General features: G+C 64.0%; 1 protein-coding gene across 1 annotated transcript; it reads right to left on the bottom strand.

Annotated features, from left to right (window-relative positions):
* Nucleotides 1-1273: 1273 nt before the first annotated feature.
* On the bottom strand, nucleotides 1274-19151 carry Aacs (acetoacetyl-CoA synthetase). Its single transcript, XM_090319863.1, has 18 exons — nucleotides 18922-19151; nucleotides 15661-15764; nucleotides 15298-15418; nucleotides 13214-13327; nucleotides 12446-12543; nucleotides 11170-11284; nucleotides 10884-10965; nucleotides 8734-8881; nucleotides 6883-6963; nucleotides 6669-6793; nucleotides 6367-6431; nucleotides 6139-6261; nucleotides 5241-5354; nucleotides 4893-5018; nucleotides 4418-4487; nucleotides 4079-4137; nucleotides 3421-3623; nucleotides 1274-1567 (listed from the first exon to the last, which is right to left on the bottom strand). Exons 1-18 carry the CDS (start codon nucleotides 19052-19054, stop codon nucleotides 1430-1432), a joined length of 2019 nt encoding a protein of 672 aa, XP_090175989.1. The 5' UTR covers nucleotides 19055-19151; the 3' UTR covers nucleotides 1274-1429.
* Between the last annotated feature and the right edge of the window lie 407 nt (nucleotides 19152-19558).

Below are 19558 nucleotides of genomic sequence, written 5' to 3' on the forward strand. Positions count from 1 at the left end.
TAACCAGCACCTGCACCCAGCCACTTCCTCCCTGTCCAGAATGTGTACACTAACCCCAGGACCAACAAGAAAGGCAGAAAAGTCCCAGACTTCCTGCCCGGGCTGGCTTTGAACCATGATCCGCAGATCTCAGCCTCCTGAGGCCCTGGCATTGCAGGCCTCATCAGCAGCTCCCCGCGCTCAGGATTCCGCGCTCAGGGTTTTCACACCGGTGGAAAGGAGGCAGGCCAGACATGCTGCAACCCTGGCTCCTCAACTCCCCCACCCTCACCCACACCCCTGGACATGAGTAAAGACCAGGGGAACAAAGACCATCTCACATGACACAGCCCAGCAGGACGGTGGCCCAGGCCCCATCAGGCAGGCGGGGGCCACACTGGAAACGGAGATCTGGCTCTGAGAAGCCTGGCAAACTCACAACCTAAAAATAAGCCTGAGGTCTGAAGACTTAGCAGGAAAAATGACAGGGTGGCCCAGGAACCAGCAGACAGGAGCTGGCCAGTCATGGCCTCTGAGAGCCCAGGGGGAGGCCAGCAGTGTAGATTGGGCTGGGCTTGACCCAGCCCCCAGCCTGTGACCAGGCACAGGAACCAACCTCCCCGAATTCAGCCCACCAGGCAAGAGCGCGGGCCTAACAGCACTGATGCAGCTGCATCACAGCCACTCACCAGACACACAGCCAGCAAACGCCCCAAAGTTCAAATCACAAAACACAAATAAAAAGGAAAAGAAAGCCAGGCATGGTGGCTCCCGCCTGCCATCCTAGCTCCTCAGGAGGCTGAGATCTGAGGACCCAAGCTCAAAGTCAGCCTGGGCACAGTAAGACCTGAGACTCTTATCTCCAGTTAACCTCTAGAAAAGGGGAAGTGGGCTTGGCTCAAGGGGTAGGGTGGTAGCCTTGCGCTGGAGAGCTCAGGGGCAGCACCCAGGCCTAGAGTTCAAGTCCCACGACCCACAAAAAAAAAGAAAAGGAAGAGTACCACAAAGACACTTTTTATGAAAAAGAGAAGTTCCCACTTCTTTGATAATCACCGGCCACACCCATGAGGCAAATGCCATTAGAATCTTGACAGCAGACGCAGAAACAGGGCCTTTACACCCTGGCCCTGGCGCTGGCATCGGGGTCACGACTCACTGGGATGCGCCCCAGGCCCCAAGCAGACCCACACTCCTCCCTCCCCCCTCCTCCATCCCGTCCTCCCTCCTCCTCCTCCCCCTTCCTCCACGCCGGGCCCTCCGGGACACGCGAGCCGTGGAGAAAGCACCACGGCCACGCAGTGGGCTCGCGCACGTTTATTCGCACACACAGTCTTCCCAGCACTGTCCCCGTCGACCCCCAGGGCGGTCCTAGCGCTCAGACTTGGGAGATGCGGAGCCCGCGAGGGGCGGGGTCTCCAGCCTGTGGAGTCCTCCCGGAAGGTCCCCCCGCTCAGAAGTCCTGCAGCTCGGGGATGCCCCGGTACAAGTCCAGGGCCTCGGGGTTGGAGAAGGCGCCTCGGTGCTCCACGGCCCTGCCGGCCACCACCTGCTTCACCGCCACCTCCACCTTCTTGCCATTAAGCGTGTACTGCGGGAGGAAGGGACAGCAGGGCCTCAAACCAGGGCCGTACTCCACGACGGCCACGCCCCCGGGGACGAACCCCACGGCGGCCACGCCTCCGAGGGCTGTACCGCACGGTGGCCACGCCTCCGAGGGCTGTACCGCACGGTGACCACGCCCCCGGAGGACTACCCCACAATGGCCACGCCCCCGGAGGACGAACCTCACGATGGCCACGCCCCCGGAGGACGAACCCCACGGCGGCCACGCCCCCGAGGGCTGTACTGCACGGTGGCCACGCCCCCGGAGGTCGAACTCCACGGCGGCCACGTCCCCGGAGGACGAACCCCCACGGTGGCCACGCCCCCAAGGACGTACCCCACGGTGGCCACACCCCCGGATGATGAACCTCACGATGGCCACGCCCCAGAGGACGAACCCCCACGGTGGCCACGCCCCCAAGGACGTACCCCACTGTGGCCACGCCTCCGGATGATGAACCTCATGATGGCCACGCCCCCAGAGGACGTACTCCGCGGTGGCCACGCCCCCGAGGGCTGTATCCCATGAGGCCATACTCTGCTGTGGCCCCGCCCCCAGGTGGCCATGCCCCCGGGCCCCACTCAGAGACCGCGCATGATGGTGAACTCGCCCTTAGCGGGCTGTGCTGCCATAGGAGAAGGCCCCAGGACCATCCCCCAGAGGCCAAGGCCCAGGAGGTCACACCAGACCCAGAGGTCCTGACCACCCAGAGGTGGGCCAGCCAGGTGCCTGGAGGGCTGGCGCAGCCCCCAGCCCCCCCCAGCACAAGCCTCACCCCACTTCCCTGGCAGTGGACCCCTCCAGAAGGTAACACTAGAGTAAGGCTGAGGCTCCCCACCAGCGCCACCCGGTGAGGGTCATGTGGGCGCCTTAATGCTCCGGCACTGTCCCCCAGAACTCGTCTTTCCTCTTCTGTCCGTGTGGCTGGGGTGGCATCGCTGTACTCACTTCTGAGGGCTCTCATCCCCCTAACTCCCCGCACGTACATCTGACTGAGGTTGGAATCGTTCTCATGAAGATTTCAGTGGCCCCACACCCAGGGAGGCCATGGCTGGGTGACACGCCCTCTGGCTGTGTGAGTCTCACACTGATGCCGGTAGGGGCTGTGACTTGACCCCAACTGCTAAGATGGGCAGAGGCAGTGTGCTAGGAGCTGCAAGAAGGCAGAGCAGCATCCAAGTGCCGGGCAGGGCAAAGCTGGTGCCCAGCTGAGAGAGGCCCACAGGGCTGTGTGGTACCCAGCCTGCAGCCAGCCCACCCACCCTTGTATGATGCCCCTGCAGCAGGAAGGACACGTGGCTGCTTATCCCCCAGGGACCTCTGGCCCTGTGTGCCTTGCTGGCCAGTAGCTCTCTCACAGGGAGACCAGGCCCCATGCTTAGGAAAGCACGGGGGCATCCACTTAGAGCAGGCCCCAGGCACACAGGGGTACCAAGGCCACCCACCAGCCATTCTACCCCTGGGGACACCTCACCCAAAAGTGGGAGGCCGGTCACCTGGGCTGGACAGCCCTGCCCCGCAGCCCCACATGCAAGTGGAAGGGCGCCCAGGCCAGACCCCCAGTCCCACAGGGGCTTTGCTCACCAGGCCCCAGGGCCCAACAGCAGCCCAGAACGTCTCAGCCTGTCCCCATGAGAGCTTCCTGGTGGACCTTCAAGTGAGAAGGCAGAGCAGGCGCCCCTGCCACACCTTCAGAGCCCCTGTCTCACCCAGAACTTAGAGACCCAGTGGCCGCAGGGCAGGGCCACCAAGCCCCAACCCACATCTCTAAGACACAGCTCTAAAGAGCGGTTGCCAGGCAACAGGGCCCTGGGTGTCTAAGGCCGGAGGGGACATACCGGGATGCCCTGGGTCTCCAGGATGAGACTGGGGACGTGGCGTGCAGACAGGCCGACGCGGATGGAGTCTCGTATGCGCTTCACCAGGTCAGGCCCAAAGGCGTGGCCGGAGGCCATCTTCAGGAAGAGGATCACCCTCTCCTCGCCGTCCCTGTTGTACTGGGGGACGCACAGGCTGTCCTCCACCTCCTCGAAGGCCTCCACTGCAGAGACAGGGGGCTCATGCTCACGGCTGCCCGCGACAGGCGCCATGGTGGCTGAGGCCGGAATGCCGCTCTGGGCAGTGGAGCTCTGGCCGTGCCAGGGTGGACTGGTGTGCCGCCGAGTCCCAGAGCTGTGGTGGCCCCACCACGTGAGGTGCACAGCTGCACACAGGCCTGGGTCTCCCACCAGACCCCACGAGCCCTGCGGGGAGGCCATCTCCCCAGAGGGGTTCTTGGAGTCCAGGCTGGGCCTAACCCCTGAGCAGGCGCTTGACTGGGCAGTGGTGAGCGCAGGGCTGGGGACTGCTGCTGCTCCCTGGGCCTGGGAACCGAGGTGACCCCACCCCACCAAGGCCCCACAGGAAGGGGTGGGGCACGTGGTCAGGAGAGGAGGCGCAGCAGTCACTCTGGAGGGACCCTGGGTCTGAGAGGGGCCCGGCGGGGCGGGTGCCTACCGATGTTGTAGATCTCCGAGCTGCCGAACCGCACGCCATTGGGGTTGAGTGTGCCATCGCTGTGGGGAAGACGGAGGCCAGTAGGGGTGGGCCACACCCGGCTGCCCCCAGCAGGCCCCCAAACTGCAACCCAGGCACTGAGAGCCCTGTGGGTGGGCGTCCACTGCCCCTTGCCCATGCCACACAAGGCTAGCTGTGACAGCGGCCTTTGGGGACATGGCTAGCCAGTGCAGGAAGGCACAGGACAGGGACAGAGCACAGGCTGGGCGCAGGGCTGTGTCCGGGGCGGCCCGTGCCAAGGCCCGGAGAGGGGTCCTGACTCCTGCTCGACGCCCTCACCTGCGGCCCAGCATCACGATGCCCCCCGTCCTGGGGTTGATTCTGCAGTAGTCGCCATGGGCCCACACGCCTGCGGGACAGAACAGGGCTCGGCTCAGGTGGCTCTGGGGCGAAGCCCTGCCCGGGACTCGGGCTCCATGCTAGGTCTGGAGGGGGGCTCGGCACTGGCCGCCTGCTGAGCCAGGAAAGTGGAGCGGGCTGCCTGGCGTGGCTGCCGGCACTGCCCCTGTGAGGACAGCGCACGGCCCTGCAGACCTCCCAGACTCCTGTGGCCCCGCCATCCCCGTCAGGCCAGCAGAGCCCTTAACACCCTCCCCCCGCCCCTCAGGAGCCACATGGGCTCCTGGCCAGGCAGCCCTAGTGCAGAATGGGTGAGGTGTGGTCTCACGGGTGGCTGCAAGCCGACCATGGCAGCATCAGGACAGGTGCCCGGCCACCCAGGGTGGGGAGAGGCCTGTCACGCCCCCAGACCCACCTGGGAACTTGGAGAAATAGGCCTTCCGGTACTTGCTCCCGTTCTCGTCGTTCCAGAAGTGCGTGGGTTGGCAGGGGAGGGGCTTCGTGCACACCAGCTCCCCGCTCTCCCCCCACACGGCCCTGCCTGGGGGCAGGGTGAGCGTGTAAACCACACACGGTGGCCCTGTCCACAGGCTGGCACGCACGCACGCCCACACACACAGGGCAGGGCCCCGGCTCCTGAGCACAGGGCCTGCCCTCGGCTCAGCGCCTGCTGAGGGTGGGGGGGGGATGGGACGGGACAGGACGGCCTGTGTGCGTACACCAGTGGTGGGCGTCCCCCCCTGGGTGAGCAGCGCAGCCTCACCTTCCTCATCCCAGGCCTCCACCGCCATGGCCAGGTTTCGGGCCTGGATCTCCCCCTTGTACACCGGCACCGACACGTTCTGGCCCATGAAGCAGGAGATGATGTCGGTGCCACCTGCGGCGAGGGTGGAGAGCCAATGCCGGGACGCCACGTGAGGCAGGAAAGGGGCAGTGCCACCCAGGACGAGGCCCCCCCACAGGCCCTCCCGCCCCACCAGAGGCAGGACCAAAGCTCCTGCGGCCTGGAAAGGTCTGCCCACGACCCCACCCCACCCCACCCCACCACGGGCCAAAGAAGCAATGGGGACGACAGCTAGCAGGGTGGCTTCCAGCCAGTGTCACCTTACAGAGAGGTGTGTGAAGATTGGCCAAATCACAAGAAGAACCAGAATGACAAACGTGGGAAAGGAAACCAAAGTGCAGCTGAGCGATATGATCAGAGGGAGGGAGGTGGTGCCTCAGGCCTCTCCCTCGTGTACACGCACATACATGAGCAGGAACACACACACGCATGCAGGCACATGCCTGGCAGAAAACACTGGCGCCCTGCTTCCTGTGGAGTGCAAGATCTTACTGTCATCTACACACAAAAAGGTTTTCTTGCCAGTCCTGGGGCTTGAACTCGGGCCTGGGCACTGTCCCTGAGCTGCTTTTACTCAAGGCTAGCGCTCTTCCACAGCACCACGTCTGGCTTTTCTGTGTATGTGGTGCTGAGGAATGGAAGCCAGGGCTTCATCAACACCAGGAGAGCATTCTACCCAGAACCCTGCCCAGAACCCGGCACGATTAGCAGTGATGAGAAAAGGCACCTGTGCTGGATGCTGTGGCACAGGCCGGTAACCGCAGCACTCAGGAGGCTGAGGCAGAAGAGTCCCGAGTTCAAGGCCCGGCCCCTATACCTGAGATGGAGCCCAGAAGCACGCTGCTCTTGATGCACTTGTAGACGTACTCGTAGCTCTGGGCTTTCAGCGGAGAGCCGGTGGACAGGATGGTGTGGAGTGTGTGGAGACTGTGGGTCTCCGCTGGCGAGGAGCCATGAAGATGAACCCAGGCCCGGCCCCAGGCCCCCCGGCCCCCCGCCCCCACCCCAGGGAGCAGCCACGTGCAGGCCACAGGGCAGGGCTCACCTGGCTTCATGTCCCTCTCTTCCAGCACGGACAGCCACTTGGCACCCGTCCCCAGGATGGTGATGCTGAGGACACAGGGGGAGGGGTCGGCCTGACTGCCCACCAGTGATGGACCCGCCGCCTGGCTGAACCAGCATTCTATCTGTCCCTCCCCGCTGCGCCGAGCCAGGTGGGGGGAGGGGTGGAGCACGGGTCCCCCCCCCTCGCCCCAGCTCCTCCTCAGTGAAGGAGCGAGTGAGCAGCGGGGCTTGCGGTTCTGGAGGTTGGACCCACACACCCAGTGCGCAGGCTCAGGAGCCTACCCGATCCTGTCCACCAGGTCCCACAGCACGGCGGGCGTGGGCACCAGCGGGGAGCCGTCATACAGGACCACAGAGGCGCCCGTGGCCAGGGCGGACACCATCCAGTTCCACATCATCCAGCCGACCTGCAGCAGACCGGGGGCTGCGGCTCAGCCATGGCGAGCACGGGAGGCACAGCCGGGGCGCCCGCCCGCCCCTCGGTCCCCAAGCCCACCGTGGTGTAGTAGAGCAGGACATCAGTGTGAACGGTGTCCCCGTGCAGCATGTGCTCCTTCAGGTGCTGGAGCAGGGTTCCCTGTGGACGGGGCAGGCATGGGTGAGCAAGGCCTGGGCCCGCCTGCATGCACGCCCTGCCGTCTGGAGGGCGAAGGCCCACACCCCTCACATAGCACCCCACACCCGGCTTCGGGGCCGCCACCGATGAACGAGTCCCCGGTGCTGGGAGAAGACTGGCCCGGCCGGCATCCTCCGGGCCCCAGGTCCCCCAGCTGAGAGCCCCGCACTGGGAAGCATGGGCAGCCACGGCCAGCCCAGGCCACAGACAGGGCCCGTGTCTCAGAACGGCAGAAGACAATTCTCAACCCTGGGCAAGGTGCTTACCAATTCTCTAGAGCTATAAAACCACTGAAAATGGAACAAATATATCTTTTCTTGATCTTTTCCCATGCTAAATATACCAGGCACGAGCATTTTATGAGCAAACTCCATTATAGCTAATATATTTTTATGTGCCACTGCTTTAAAAACGGCAGTCACTGTGCAAAACACTAAAAATAACAGCACAGTTATCATTCTGGCTTTTCTCAAAGTGTCTTCTTCAGCCCCAACTCCCTCCCTGCCTACAGGTTCTAAAAATGCCTGTCTCGTGGCTCAGTGATGGGCCTGTGGCCAGATGTGTGCCAGCCCTGTGTGCTGCCCTGTGGTCAGCTGGCTGGCTACCGTGAATGGCAGGGCCACCTCCGCCTACATGAAGCAGCACTGGGCCAGCAGTGGCCCTGAGGCCACTGTCCCCAGCCCCCCACACTGCAGCTTCTGGGTCCCAGGATCCCTGGCTGTATTTTGTGGGCAGATTTCACTGCCCGGGATCGGCCCTACTGCCTCAAGGCCACGTGAGCACCCCTGTCCGGAGGAGAAGGTCAGGCCTCCCGAGAGAGGCCACCCTGGGTGGAAAAGCCACTCCCTGCAGGACGTGCCTCCCTGGAGCAGACTGGAGCCCCAGCCGGGGTTTACTCCATCTACGCACACCAGCTGAGCGCCTCCCAGCACAGCCCTCCCCTCACGGGGAGAAGAGCCGGCCTCGAGACGAGGTGCTCCCCAGAGGTCACCGGGGAGCACCCACGGACTGTCCCTCGGCGGCGTGGTGCCAGCCTTCGTGTTTGAGCCAATGCCCGCACTAGCTCTCCAGAACACGCAGGCTCTCAAGGGAGCTGCAGGAGCCAAGCAGTGGTGGCACCAGCGGCTCCTGGGAGACCCGAGGGGTGAGTTCCCTCTGCATGGCCCCGGGACGCTGGGAGACTGCCTAATGCCCCCGTCCCTGTCCCCGTCCCCGTCCCCACCAGGGCTAAGCTTTTCTCTGCATTCAGCCACAGCAAAGAAATAGCAAAGCAAAGGTCCCACAGGAGAGGCCCCACCAAGAGGCAGAGGCCACCCACGAGCAAGGAGGCCAGCCTCCAGAGCCCGAACCAGGAAACACGGTCCCAGCGTGACCTTCCAGCCTGGCCCCGGGCGGCTGAGCTCCCCAGCTACCCAACCTGGAGGACCCCGGCTGTCCTGGCTGCCACCTGCAGTCAGTTGTGTTCCACAGTGCCAGGTGCACACGTTTGCAGACGCGCTGGGTAACACCACAGAGCACCCCTCTCGTACAGGACCACCTGTCCTCCATGTTCAGATTCCCTAAATGCCAGCAGGCCGCCATACCAACCAGGCTCTCCCCCACACCCACCCACGACCTCCCACATTCTCCCAGGGTCACCCAGGCTCTCCCACTCTCCCACGCTCTCCCACACCCTGCCTGAGCCCCCCAGGGGCAAGCCCTGGAGCGGCAGCCCCCCCGGGAGAGGCCTACCCCAGCCGAGTGCACCATGCACTTGGGCGCTCCGGTGGTGCCCGAGGAGAACATGATGAAGAGCGGGTGGCTGAAAGGCAGCTGCTCGAACTCCAGCTGGGGGGCCGGCTCGCCGGGCCCGAGAGCCAGGAAGTCCTCCAGAAACACGCTGTGGACACAAACACGGGGCGAGGGTCAGGGGTGCAGACGGGAGACACACCTCCCTTCCCGCTCTTGGCCGCGTGCTACTCAGGAGGCAGAGGTGTGAGGATCATGGTTCAAAGCCAGTGGGGGCGGAAACGTTGTGAGGCTCTTATCTCAGATATTAACCAGCAGCACAAATCAAAAGCAGTGCTGTGGCTTGAGTGGTAGCGCACTCGCTTTGAGCACAACGCGAGGCTCAGGGATCGTGTCGGGGCTAGCTCCGTCCCACTTGAGCCACAGTGCCACTTCTGCTCAAGCCCCACAACCAACAAAAATAATTTAAATCCAAGCTACTGGCTGGAGTGAGTCCAGCCTTGCCCGGAACCCACAGCAAATACCGGTGTGGCAGCCAGGAGCCACCAGGGGGCAGCACAGACCTCCGCTCGCCCGGCTGCCCACGGCCCCAGCACTGGCCCCGCGGTGGCCTCCTCCCTCCTAGGGAGGGGTTGGGGTCCATGCTGGCCAAGGAGAATGAAACACACGTGGCCACGTGCGAGGCAGAAGCGGCTGTCAGGCCAGGGCTGGCGCCCCAGCCCCAGGCGTGTCCCGGAGCCATGCGATAGCTGACCATGCTGAGAGACCAGCCAGCAAGGCCAGCTGCTCCAGAGGAGGGTGGGAAGGAGACACCCAGGGCCCAGGCCACAGGGGCCCCGCGAACGCTGGCTTTCCAGACACCCACAGATCACAGCCAGCAATGGTACTTTGGTTTCTCCTCCAGAAATGAGGGGCTAGAGGGCGGCTCACCCCACCTCTGTGGCTGGGCTGCCTGGGGCTCTACTGCAGCCCCCAAGGCGGGCTGGGGCCACACGGGCCTTCCTCCTCCCCGCCTGCCTCTGCTCCATGACTTGCACAGTAAAACCGGGGAAATGGGATGGAGAGTGGCTTGAAGCAAGCCCCAAGCTCCAGAGACTCGTGAACAGAGGGTGCAGGGGTCCCTCCTGGTAACGGTGACATGACTGACATCTGCCACTGAGCTGTCACCACAGGGTGGAGAGGCCAACAGAGACCTGACCCACACCTGGGAAGCTGACCTAGAGACCGTGGCTGTCACCAGCACCTGTGGCCTCTGCCAGGCGGCCCCTCCGTGGCCCCACGCTGGGCTCCTGGGCGCTGTGGGCGGGGCTATCCGTCACAGCTGGACCCCTGTGGCTTTTCCGTGGAGTGTGCTGCACCCCGAGGACAATACACCCTGAGATGCACACTGCGCACACAGATGTCATCTGCTATCCCCCCTCTTCCCTCCCCCCGTCCCCGCTGTGGAGGGCCTGGGACCCACGATGTGACCACACAACCCGTCACACTGCCTCCAGGGCTCAGAGCACCTCCTGCCAACCTGTGACTAAGAACGAGACCCGCTCAGCACGGACTAAACCATCAGCACACCGAGAAGCGGGGCTCCCAGGCTCACGCCTGTAATCCCAGCCGCTCAGGGGGCTGAGGTGGAGCACTGCCTGCCCGGATAGGAGCAACCCCCCAGCTCCACCTCCCAAAGAACCAGCAAAAAGGTGGGCTGGGAGCGAAGCTCGGGTGGCAGTGCCAGCGAGTACGTTAAGCAAGCTTGCATAGAGCCCGGCACGTCTTCTGGGCGCTGTGTACCTGTGTGGATGATGCCACGACCCACCCGCACGGAGAGACAGCTGTCTCAGCAAGAGAAGCACAGCTTTCTGCCCGCAGTGCCCACCTGCCGCCGCCACACACACCAAAGAAAGCAAGCGAGACCAGACTGGGAGTGGGGCCAATCGGGACTCTCCCTACCGGGCCTGAGATCCTGGCTGCCATCCCTCAGTGCCACATACACGGGAATGCTCAAGCCAGACGTGGTGCTAGCCTCGAGCAAAAGAAGCTCAGGGACAGTGCCCAGACGCTGAGTTCAAACCCAGGACTGACGAGAGAGAGAGAGAGAGAGGCAGACAGACAGACAAAGACAGAGACAGAGAGAGAGAACCAGAGCAGGGCGAGGCTGTTACCTGTTGGGGATCTTGGAGATGTCTATCTTGTCTCCAGGGGAGACGTAAGGAATCACCACCACCCTCTTCAGGTCAGGCAGGCCTGGGGTGGGGGAAGACGGTTACCGACAGACGAGCGCACCAGGCCAGATGCCGAGGACACACCCGGGCACGCGTGCACGTCCACACCCACACCTGTGACCATGCCCTGTGTGCCCTTGCGGGAGTCGGGGCATCCACACGCGCTGCGCGCCCGCGCGGGGGTCAGGGCATCCACACGCGCTGCGCGCCCGCGCGGGGCCCTCACCTCTCACCACCCGCTGCAGCTTCCCCAGGTGGCCGTGCTCTTTGCCGTTGTAGACCACGGCCTCCACTGAGAAGAGGAGCTTCGGCTGAATCTGAGAAAACCGGTCCAGCACACCCTGAAACAGGGGACACGTCCCCCCACGTCAGCCGGCTGCCGGCGGACGCCCTGACCACAGCCACAAGTCACTGTGACCCCAGCCACAGCAGCCACGGTGTGGAGATGCCCCCAGCTTCCTCACGTGGCCACTCCACACGCAGGGTTTGGTCACAGAATGGTGGTCACGGCTTGAGACCCTAGCCTCCAAGGGGGCAGGTGAAAGGACTCGCCCCCAGCCGTCACCCTGTCCCCGCCCCAGCAGGCAGCAGCCTCCGTGCCCTGTAGCAGGCAGGGGTCTCCAGCTGGCTGCGCCACCCCAGGGGAAGCTAATCAACTCTAGGCGTGATCAAGGGCGTGCTGCTGCAGGGCGCCTCTGTCCCTGGAGCTCGGGGGACACCGGAGCCCCTCCCACCGAGTCCCTGCTGGAAGCCCACCTGTGGCAGGCACCTGCCTCACGATCTGTCTCCACCACCCGCCCTCCCTCACCCGAGACCGGGCTCAGAGACGGAGAGCTCATTCACAGAGCTGCCTACGTGCCTGGCTGCACCCTGGCCCGTCAGGAAAGAGTAGGGGAAAAGGCCTGGCTGGGCGCTGGCACCGCCTCTTTGGGAACAGCCAGGAGTGTTTTGAACTCCCGCAATGCACAACGCAGGCCACAGCCTCGGCCTGGCGGCCACTACCACACAACCCCTCACAGGAGGCTAAGGCGGGGGGAGACCCACAAGTTCAAAGCCAAACTGCGCTTTGATATGAGCCTTATCTCAAAAAACTAAACAAAGAAAAGCCAAAGGGGAAAATACTAGTAAACAACAGCAGAGAAAACGATGCTAAAGAACAAGAGAAACAAAGGCCAGCGGCATGGCTCATCAGGAGAGCACTGCCCTAGCCAGCACAGTCCCCAAGTTCAAATCCCAGGACAGCCACAAACAAGTACAAGAACCAAACGGACCAATAAAAGGAAGATCCTGACAAGCACGGCGAGACCCTCCCAGGGTGGGCGCCTCCGGCCACCACTCGCTGACCCACGCTCGGGGGCTTCCACAGAGGCAAGGAAACTGAGGCAGGAGGCAAGTGAGGCCCCCGGGGGCCAGGGAGAGGTCTAGGCTCAGTGCCCACCACCAGCTCTTTCCCGTCACGTTGGCACCGCTCAGGGACCCCCACGACCCCGCCCCCCACTCACATTTACACCGAAGTCTGGGGATGTGGAGCTCCAGACAGCACCGATGGTGGCGGCAGCCAGCATGGCCTTCACAGCGTGGTCTCCATTGGGTAAGTAGCCTGCCGGGCCGGGGAGAATCCGTGCAGTCTTTAGAGTGGACTCCCCCACGTTCACCCAGGGGCCAGGCCGGGGGGCAGCAGCGGAACCCGCCAGTGTCTCCGGATGCTCCACCACTGGGGGTCCTGGCCCCCGGACCCCCTCGCTCTGCTCGCACACAGCAGCCATCTTTCAGGCCCTGTGCTTACGCTCAGAGCCTGCACACGGCTGTCTGCTCGGCCGGCACACGTCCACACCAGTGCACTTGTGCCCTCGCTCTTGGCTCCATAGAATGCCCGGGGGAGGCCATCTCCCGCCAGCGGCCCGCAAAACCCAAGGCACCGCCGAGCACGCTGCCCAGGCCACTTCCCACCGCACAGCCCAGCCCTGCCGGCGCTGGCACTTTCCTGGAAGTCAGAGTGACAGGAAAGGCGCAGGGGCTCTTGGTGGGGTCAGGGTCTGTTGTCCCAGGGGAGCAGGGGAAGGAGGCCTGCCCGGGCCCTCTGCTGGCTCAGAGTCTGCACAGCTCCCTTCAGAAAGGGGGGCCCAGCATGCATACCTCTGCAGACGCTGCATCCCACCAGCCACCGGGCCTTTGCACAAGCAGTGTCTGCTGCCCCGCTTTTTGATCAAGCCCTAAACACACCTTCATTCATCCAGCCAGCACTCCGCCGTGGCAGGAGGGACACTCACCGACCACTCGGTCTCCCCTCCTCACTCCCATCTTCCGCATGGCCGCTGCAAACAGAGCCACCTGCTGCCGCAGCTCCTGGAAGGTCACCTTCGCGATCTCCTCTCGGCCTTCCCCTGGAGACACAAGGTCAAGTCACACACAGAGTGGGGCAGGAGAGGGTGCAGAGAGGCCCTCGAATTCCCGGTGCCCAGGAAGCCGACAGGGACAAAGCCCCAGTGTGCCTCGGTGTCTGCAGCGTGACACCGGGCTGCTGAGAAGGCACAGGACGGTCCCTGCGCACAGCACTGCAGCCTCGGGCCCGTGCTGCCAGTCTTGTCTTCCTGGCACCGTTTCATTCCTGATCGCCAAGCGTTCTTCCTTCTGGAGCTCGAAGCTCGTCCTTCCCCAAGTGAGCACGTGCCCGCCCTCGTGCCCGCCCTCGGAGCCTTCAGCCACCCTCTCCTGACCTCCCGCCATTCGGCAGGGCAAGGTCTCTCTGAGAACATTCCAGTAGCGTGAGCCCCGCCCTGGACAGCTGCCGGTCAGGCAGACGCCGCGGCCACTGCACTCCGCTCACGGGAGCTTAGCACCCACACTGGTTGTGGGCAGGAGGACTGAGCTACACAGGGAAAACCCAAGGGCCAGCTCAGTGCCCCAACCACCCGTCCAGAGGGCCCAGCAGGACAGGGCACATGGCCAGATCGTGCCTGGCCAGCTCAGCATCGTTTTGAAAGAACTCAACTCAGGGCTCAGCGTGCACTGGCTCAGGAGGGAAAGAGAAACACCTGGGCTTCGAAGGGCAGGGGCCTCCTGGCCCACGGGCCCCTGGCCCAGCCACAGTGTGCGGGCAGAAACAGCAATGGTGGGGACCCAGCACCCGTACCCCTCCACAGCACAGTCCCACAGAAGCTGAGGCCGAGCCAGGCTCTGCTGCCTCTCCTGAGCGTGGCCCCAGCGCGTGGCCAACCTGCTGGGCTAAAGCCAGGAAGTGACCACTCCCTCAGGAGGCTCAACCACCTGGCAAGTCCCCCAATGTGCAGGGAGCCCCTCAGGCCTGACCATGGCCAGAAGACCCCAGGGCTCTACACATGCTAGACCAGCATCCGACTCCTGTCCCAGGTGCCCTACAGCCCCCAACATCACCTTCCACAAACACCGCGTCTCGTCCGAAGCCCTGACTTAGTTAGGGAGTCACCCACAGTTTCTTTCCTTTTGTTTGTTCAGGGCTTGCACTCAGGGCCTGGGCACTGTCCCTGAGCTCTTTTTGCCCAAAGCTAGTGCTCTACCACTTGGACACATTGCCACTTCAGGTTTTCTGGTGGTTAACTGGAGATGAGTCCCATAGTTTTTGATTTTCTCACTGTGTGGTCCAGGCTGGGCTGGAACTCATGATCTTGCCTTCTCAGCCTCCCCAGTGCTGGAATCACAGACATGAACCACCACACCCAATCCATGGTAACCATTTACTGTCCAACTCAGAGCTAACATAAGGTATTTCCTTTACACCACTCCTTCCAGAGGCGGTCTAATACATATATTGAAATATTCCTTTTTTGTGTATATATGCCAGTCCTGGGGCTTGAGCTCAAGGTTTGGGCACTGTCCCTGAAGCTAGCTCTCTACCACTTGAGCCTCGGCTCCCCTTCTGGCTTTTGCTGGTTCCTTGGAGAAAAGAGTCTCATGGACTTCCTGGCTTTGAACCATGATCCTCAGATTTCAGCCTCCTCAGTAGCTGGGATTACAGGTGTGAGCCTCGGTGCCTGGCTGAAATATTCTTCAAACTTTAGTCTACAAGGAAAAGCTAGTGGGAAGGGCTCTTCTTCATATCTATTCTTCCAGAGATGAGAGCCAGCAGCACGTGTCTTCACACCGAGCATGGCAGCCTGGGCACAGAGGGAGCACCATCTCCAGAATAAAGGCAGACTCAGGAAACACAGGGGGTCTCCACTTCTCCCCAGACGCCCCACACCCAGGCTCCGCCTGTGCCCGGCGCGGCTCGCTGGCAGCCATTCTGCGGTCTGCAGGCTTCAAACACCTGCCAACACCGGCCCAGCGACGTGCCCACCTCCCACTCCGTGGCCAAAGCCCCGTGGCCCAGACTCACGTGCCACGTAGAGGGCGACGCTGTCACCCTCCTGGTGCCGGAGGAGGTTCTCAGCATAGTTCAGGCGGCTGCCCTTGAACCACTCGGGGACATCTGCAATCCCCTGCGACATGTCCACGACCTGCGGAGGTGACAGCCGTCTTGGCACTCGCACATGCGTGTGCACACACAACACAATCTGGCACACGCAGCAGGTCCCATTCCCACATGTGTGTGCACGTCCCAGCACTCACACGCGTGCGCCCAGCACCGCACGTCCCAGCACGTCCCAGCACTCGCACGCGTGCGCACACGCGCCCAGCACGTCCCCAGACCCCTCCATACAGAGCAGCGACACCGGGTCGGCAGCAGCCCTGCTCCTACCTCGTCGTACGTGCGTGAGAAGACAATCCCACTGAATTTCCAGAACTCTGCCCAGAAGTCCGAGTACGCCTCCACCGACCAGTGGTACAGGTCGTCATAGTTCTCTGAAAGCAAGCAGAGGCGCGCGGCTGGGACGGCCTGGGGACGGAGGAGCTGCGGGGCGGAAGAGCAGGGCCGGAGCCACGCCCAGAACCCTGGTGACCGGGCCTCAGGCAAGCGCCTGAACTCTGCCTCAGTTTCCCCAGCTGTAAAATGGGGCTACGGAGAGGGTTTCTGTATCACTGAGGGGACGCCCAGCTCCTCCTACAGCATCACCTAGAGGACGCCCCGCCCCCGCCCCGCCCCGCCCCCAGCATCACCTAGAGGACGCCCCGCCCCTCCAACAACATCACCTAGAGGACGCCCCGCCCCCGCCCCGCCCCGCCCCTCCAACAGCATCACCTAGAGGAGGACGCCCCGCCCCTGCCACGCCCCCTCGGAAACAAGTGGTCACCATGGCAGCAACTTAAAGCTTCCAGGACCCCGCGTTCTCCCGCGGTCAGGGGGACACCACGGGAGCTCTGGGTCAATTCCAGGGCTCGCTGGCAGGCGGCCAGCACTGGCTCCCAGCTTCGGGCACTCCTCCCTCCCCAGCACAGCAGCCTGACCAGGATCACCAACAGCAGCCCCCTGGTGACACAGCCACTTCTCTCCCGGACAGAAGTCGGTGGCACAGTAAAGCTAAGTTCCTGCCACCTGAGCCAGGGCAGGCAGCACCTCTGCCCTGCGAGCCTTCAGATAATGGGGGTCCTGGAAGCCCCCTAGAGCCACCCACCGAGCCCATGGATGCTCTATGAGGGGCAATCCAAGGCCCACGCCCCAGCCACAGAAAGGCAGACCTGGCCTTCCCACCCCACACAGCGCAGGAGGCCAGAGACCATGGCCAGCAGCCTCGGCAGTGGAGGCAGAGCCCATTCCCACCACCCCTCTGCCTCAGTGCTGCCAGCGTGCCCTGAGGATCAACGTTCCACCTTCCAGTGAAGGTGATGGCCAGGTCATCCATCTGGCAAAGCACCAGGAAAGCGCTCCCTGCCTGCCCGGTCCCGCAGGCTTGGGGTGCTCTCTGGACACGTCACACAGCCACAGCTGCAAATCTTAAGACACAGAGTCTTGAACCCTAAACCGACCAGCACTGGGGAAACCCAGTGCCAGGGCTACCTGTCTGCCTCCCTTCCTGACAACAAGCACCAGGCCATTTGTAGGCAAACTCCAGCTGGCTGCAGAGAGGGGACTTGCAGCTTTCTCCCAAAGTGAATTCCCTTTGCGGCCAGGGCAGGGCCTGCCCTCTGTAACTAATTACAGAAGGCCATGCATGAGCTTGCAAGAGAGCACGTGGGCTGCAGGACTGGAGCTGAGGGCTGCACCTCAGGAAAACTGCAAACCAGGGCTCATGTGGACCTGCAGGGGGCCTCAAGTGGGGTCAGCTAAAGCAGAGACACAACTGGAACTATGCTCTGGTTATGGGAAGGAGGCACCCTCACCAAGGCCCTGCCCCTCCCCCAGCTGATACCCTACACACCTGGCCTGGTGAGTAAGCCATTACCTGCACAAAGGCACAATGACACTTAGGGCTTACGACAAAGCCAGAAGTAGAGCTCTGGTTCAAGTGGTAGAGCACCAGCCTTCAGCAAAAGCTAAGGGGGACTGGGAGTCTGGCCTAGTGGTGGAGTGCTTGCCTAGCATGCACCAAGTCCTGGGTTCAATTCTTCAGTACCACATACACAGAAAAGGCCAGGAGTGGTGCTGTAGCTCAAGTGGTAGAGTTCTAGCCTTGAGAAAGCCCAAGGACAGGGCTTGGGTCCTGAGTTCGGTCCCCAGGACTGCCGGGGGTGGGGGAGGTGGGGGAGCTAAGGGAAGAGCACCTACGCCCTGAGTTCAAGTCCCGATACTGGCACAATAAAAAACAAAGACTTTTTTTGGGGGGGGGAGTCATGAGACTTGAACTCAAGGCCTGGGCACTGTCCCCGAGCTTCTTTTTTGCTCAAGGCTAGCATTCTACCACTTGAACCACAGTGCCCCCGGTAGATTTTCCTGTCTCTGTGGCACTGAGGGATGGAGCCCAGGGCTTCATGCATGCCCTGTCCCTAGACTCTTTTGTCAAGGCTAATGCTCTACCACTTTGAGCCATAGTGCCACTTCCGGTTTCTGAGTGGTTAACGGGAGATCATAAAAGCCCCATGGGGACTTCTGTCCCCGGGCTGGCTTTGAACTGCTGAGTAGCTAGGCTTACAGGTGTGAGCCACTGGCTCCCAGCCAAGGCTACTTGTGGAAGGCAGGTAAGCAGACGGTGAGAAGAGGGGGCAGCGGCAGGAAGCAACAGCTCGCACCAACCACACAGGCACCCCTCCGCGGGGGCGCCGCCCTGGGTCGGGGGCTCACGGGGCGCTTCAGGCGGGACACACGGGAACTTCCCAGAGGCCACCAACGCAAGGACCCTGAAGGAGGGAAGGCCCAGCGCGGCTGCGGTCTGCGTCGGGGACCACCTCGTGGGGCCTCTCTCCACCCGGTGGCACAGGACGAGGAAAGGGAGGCTGGGGAAGGTGGGATGACGAGGAAATAAGTGGGGCAGCCATGCAGACAGGGGTTCCCTCCTCGGAGCCACTTCCTGTGAGGAAAGGAAGTTGTGCCCTGCTGGGCACCAGCGTGGAGGCCGAGCCTGACCACCCGTGTGACACGGGCACGGCGCCACGGAGGCCGGGCGGGCGGGGCCCGCACCTGTCTCGGGAGGGAGGGACTCAGAGGCTCTGGAGCAGCCAGGTGGCAGGTGCCAACGCCTCGGCGCCCGGAGCCGAGCGCAGACAATGTGGGACCTGTGTTTCCAGCTCGGCCTGGCAGGGCCGGCGGTGCGCCGGGGAGGCAGGAAGGAGGAAAGCCGAGTGCGCCCGGAGCAGGGGCCCCGAACCCGGCCCTGGGGCTGGGCAGCCCGGCTGCGGCCGCCCGCCGTGGAGACGCCCGCGGGGCGCGGAGCGCCGCGCCGCGCCGCGCCACGCACAGACACGCGGGCACCCCTGCGGCGGAGGGCGCGGGAGGGCGCGGCCGGGGGCGGCCGGGGAGGGGCAGGGCGCGCCCGCGGCCGGCCGAGGCCCATCTCCGCAGGGAGCCCCGCGGCCGGGTGCGGGGTGGCGCGCGGGGGACGGGGCGCGGGCGCGCAGGGAAGCCCGGGCGGGCGGGGCGCGCCCCGGCGGCGGCACCCGAGGACCCCGCACTCAGGACCGCACTCACCGAGCGCCAGGCCGCAGGCGGCGGAGGCCGCCGCCCGGAAGCGGTCCATCTGCGTGTTCTTCTTGCTGTCCGGCTCCCACATCACCTGGCACTCCATGATCTCCTCGCGCCCGGCCGGGGCCTGCTTGGACATGGCTGCGGCGGGCGGCGGGAGGCGGCGGGCGGCCGTGGGCCGAGGGGCGACGCGGACCACCGCGAGCAGCGCGAAACTGAGCCGGCGCCGCCGCCGCGGCCCGCGGGACACCGGCCTGGCCCCGCCCCCGAGAGGCCCCGCCCACATGAGGTCCCGCCCCCAGGAGGCCACGCCCCCGGGTAACCCTCCGCCGAGCCGGGCGGAAAAAGGAGTGCTGGCCGCGGCGGGGCGCGGCGCCCGGGCCCGCGTAGCATCCCCTGCTCCGGGACCGGGGGCGGAGCGCTGAGGAGGACCGAGAGACAGCCGGGGAGAGGCAGAAGACCCGGCGGGGGTCAGGATGGCAGCCGTGTCCAGGGGCGCGCGCGTGGGCCGCCGGGGGCGTCGGCGCGGGGCCCGGGCGCTGACCTTGAGCCGCGCCGCCCCTTCCGGCTTTTTGGCGCTGCCTGGCCGCCTGGGATGCCGTGAGCCGCGACGCTCAGATCTCGGCCCCCGGGCCCCGCGGAG

The sequence above is a fragment of the Megascapheus bottae genome, chromosome 28 (assembly GCF_031878675.1).
Source record: "Megascapheus bottae isolate mThoBot1 chromosome 28, mThoBot2.hap1, whole genome shotgun sequence".
Lineage (NCBI taxonomy): Eukaryota > Metazoa > Chordata > Mammalia > Rodentia > Geomyidae > Megascapheus > Megascapheus bottae.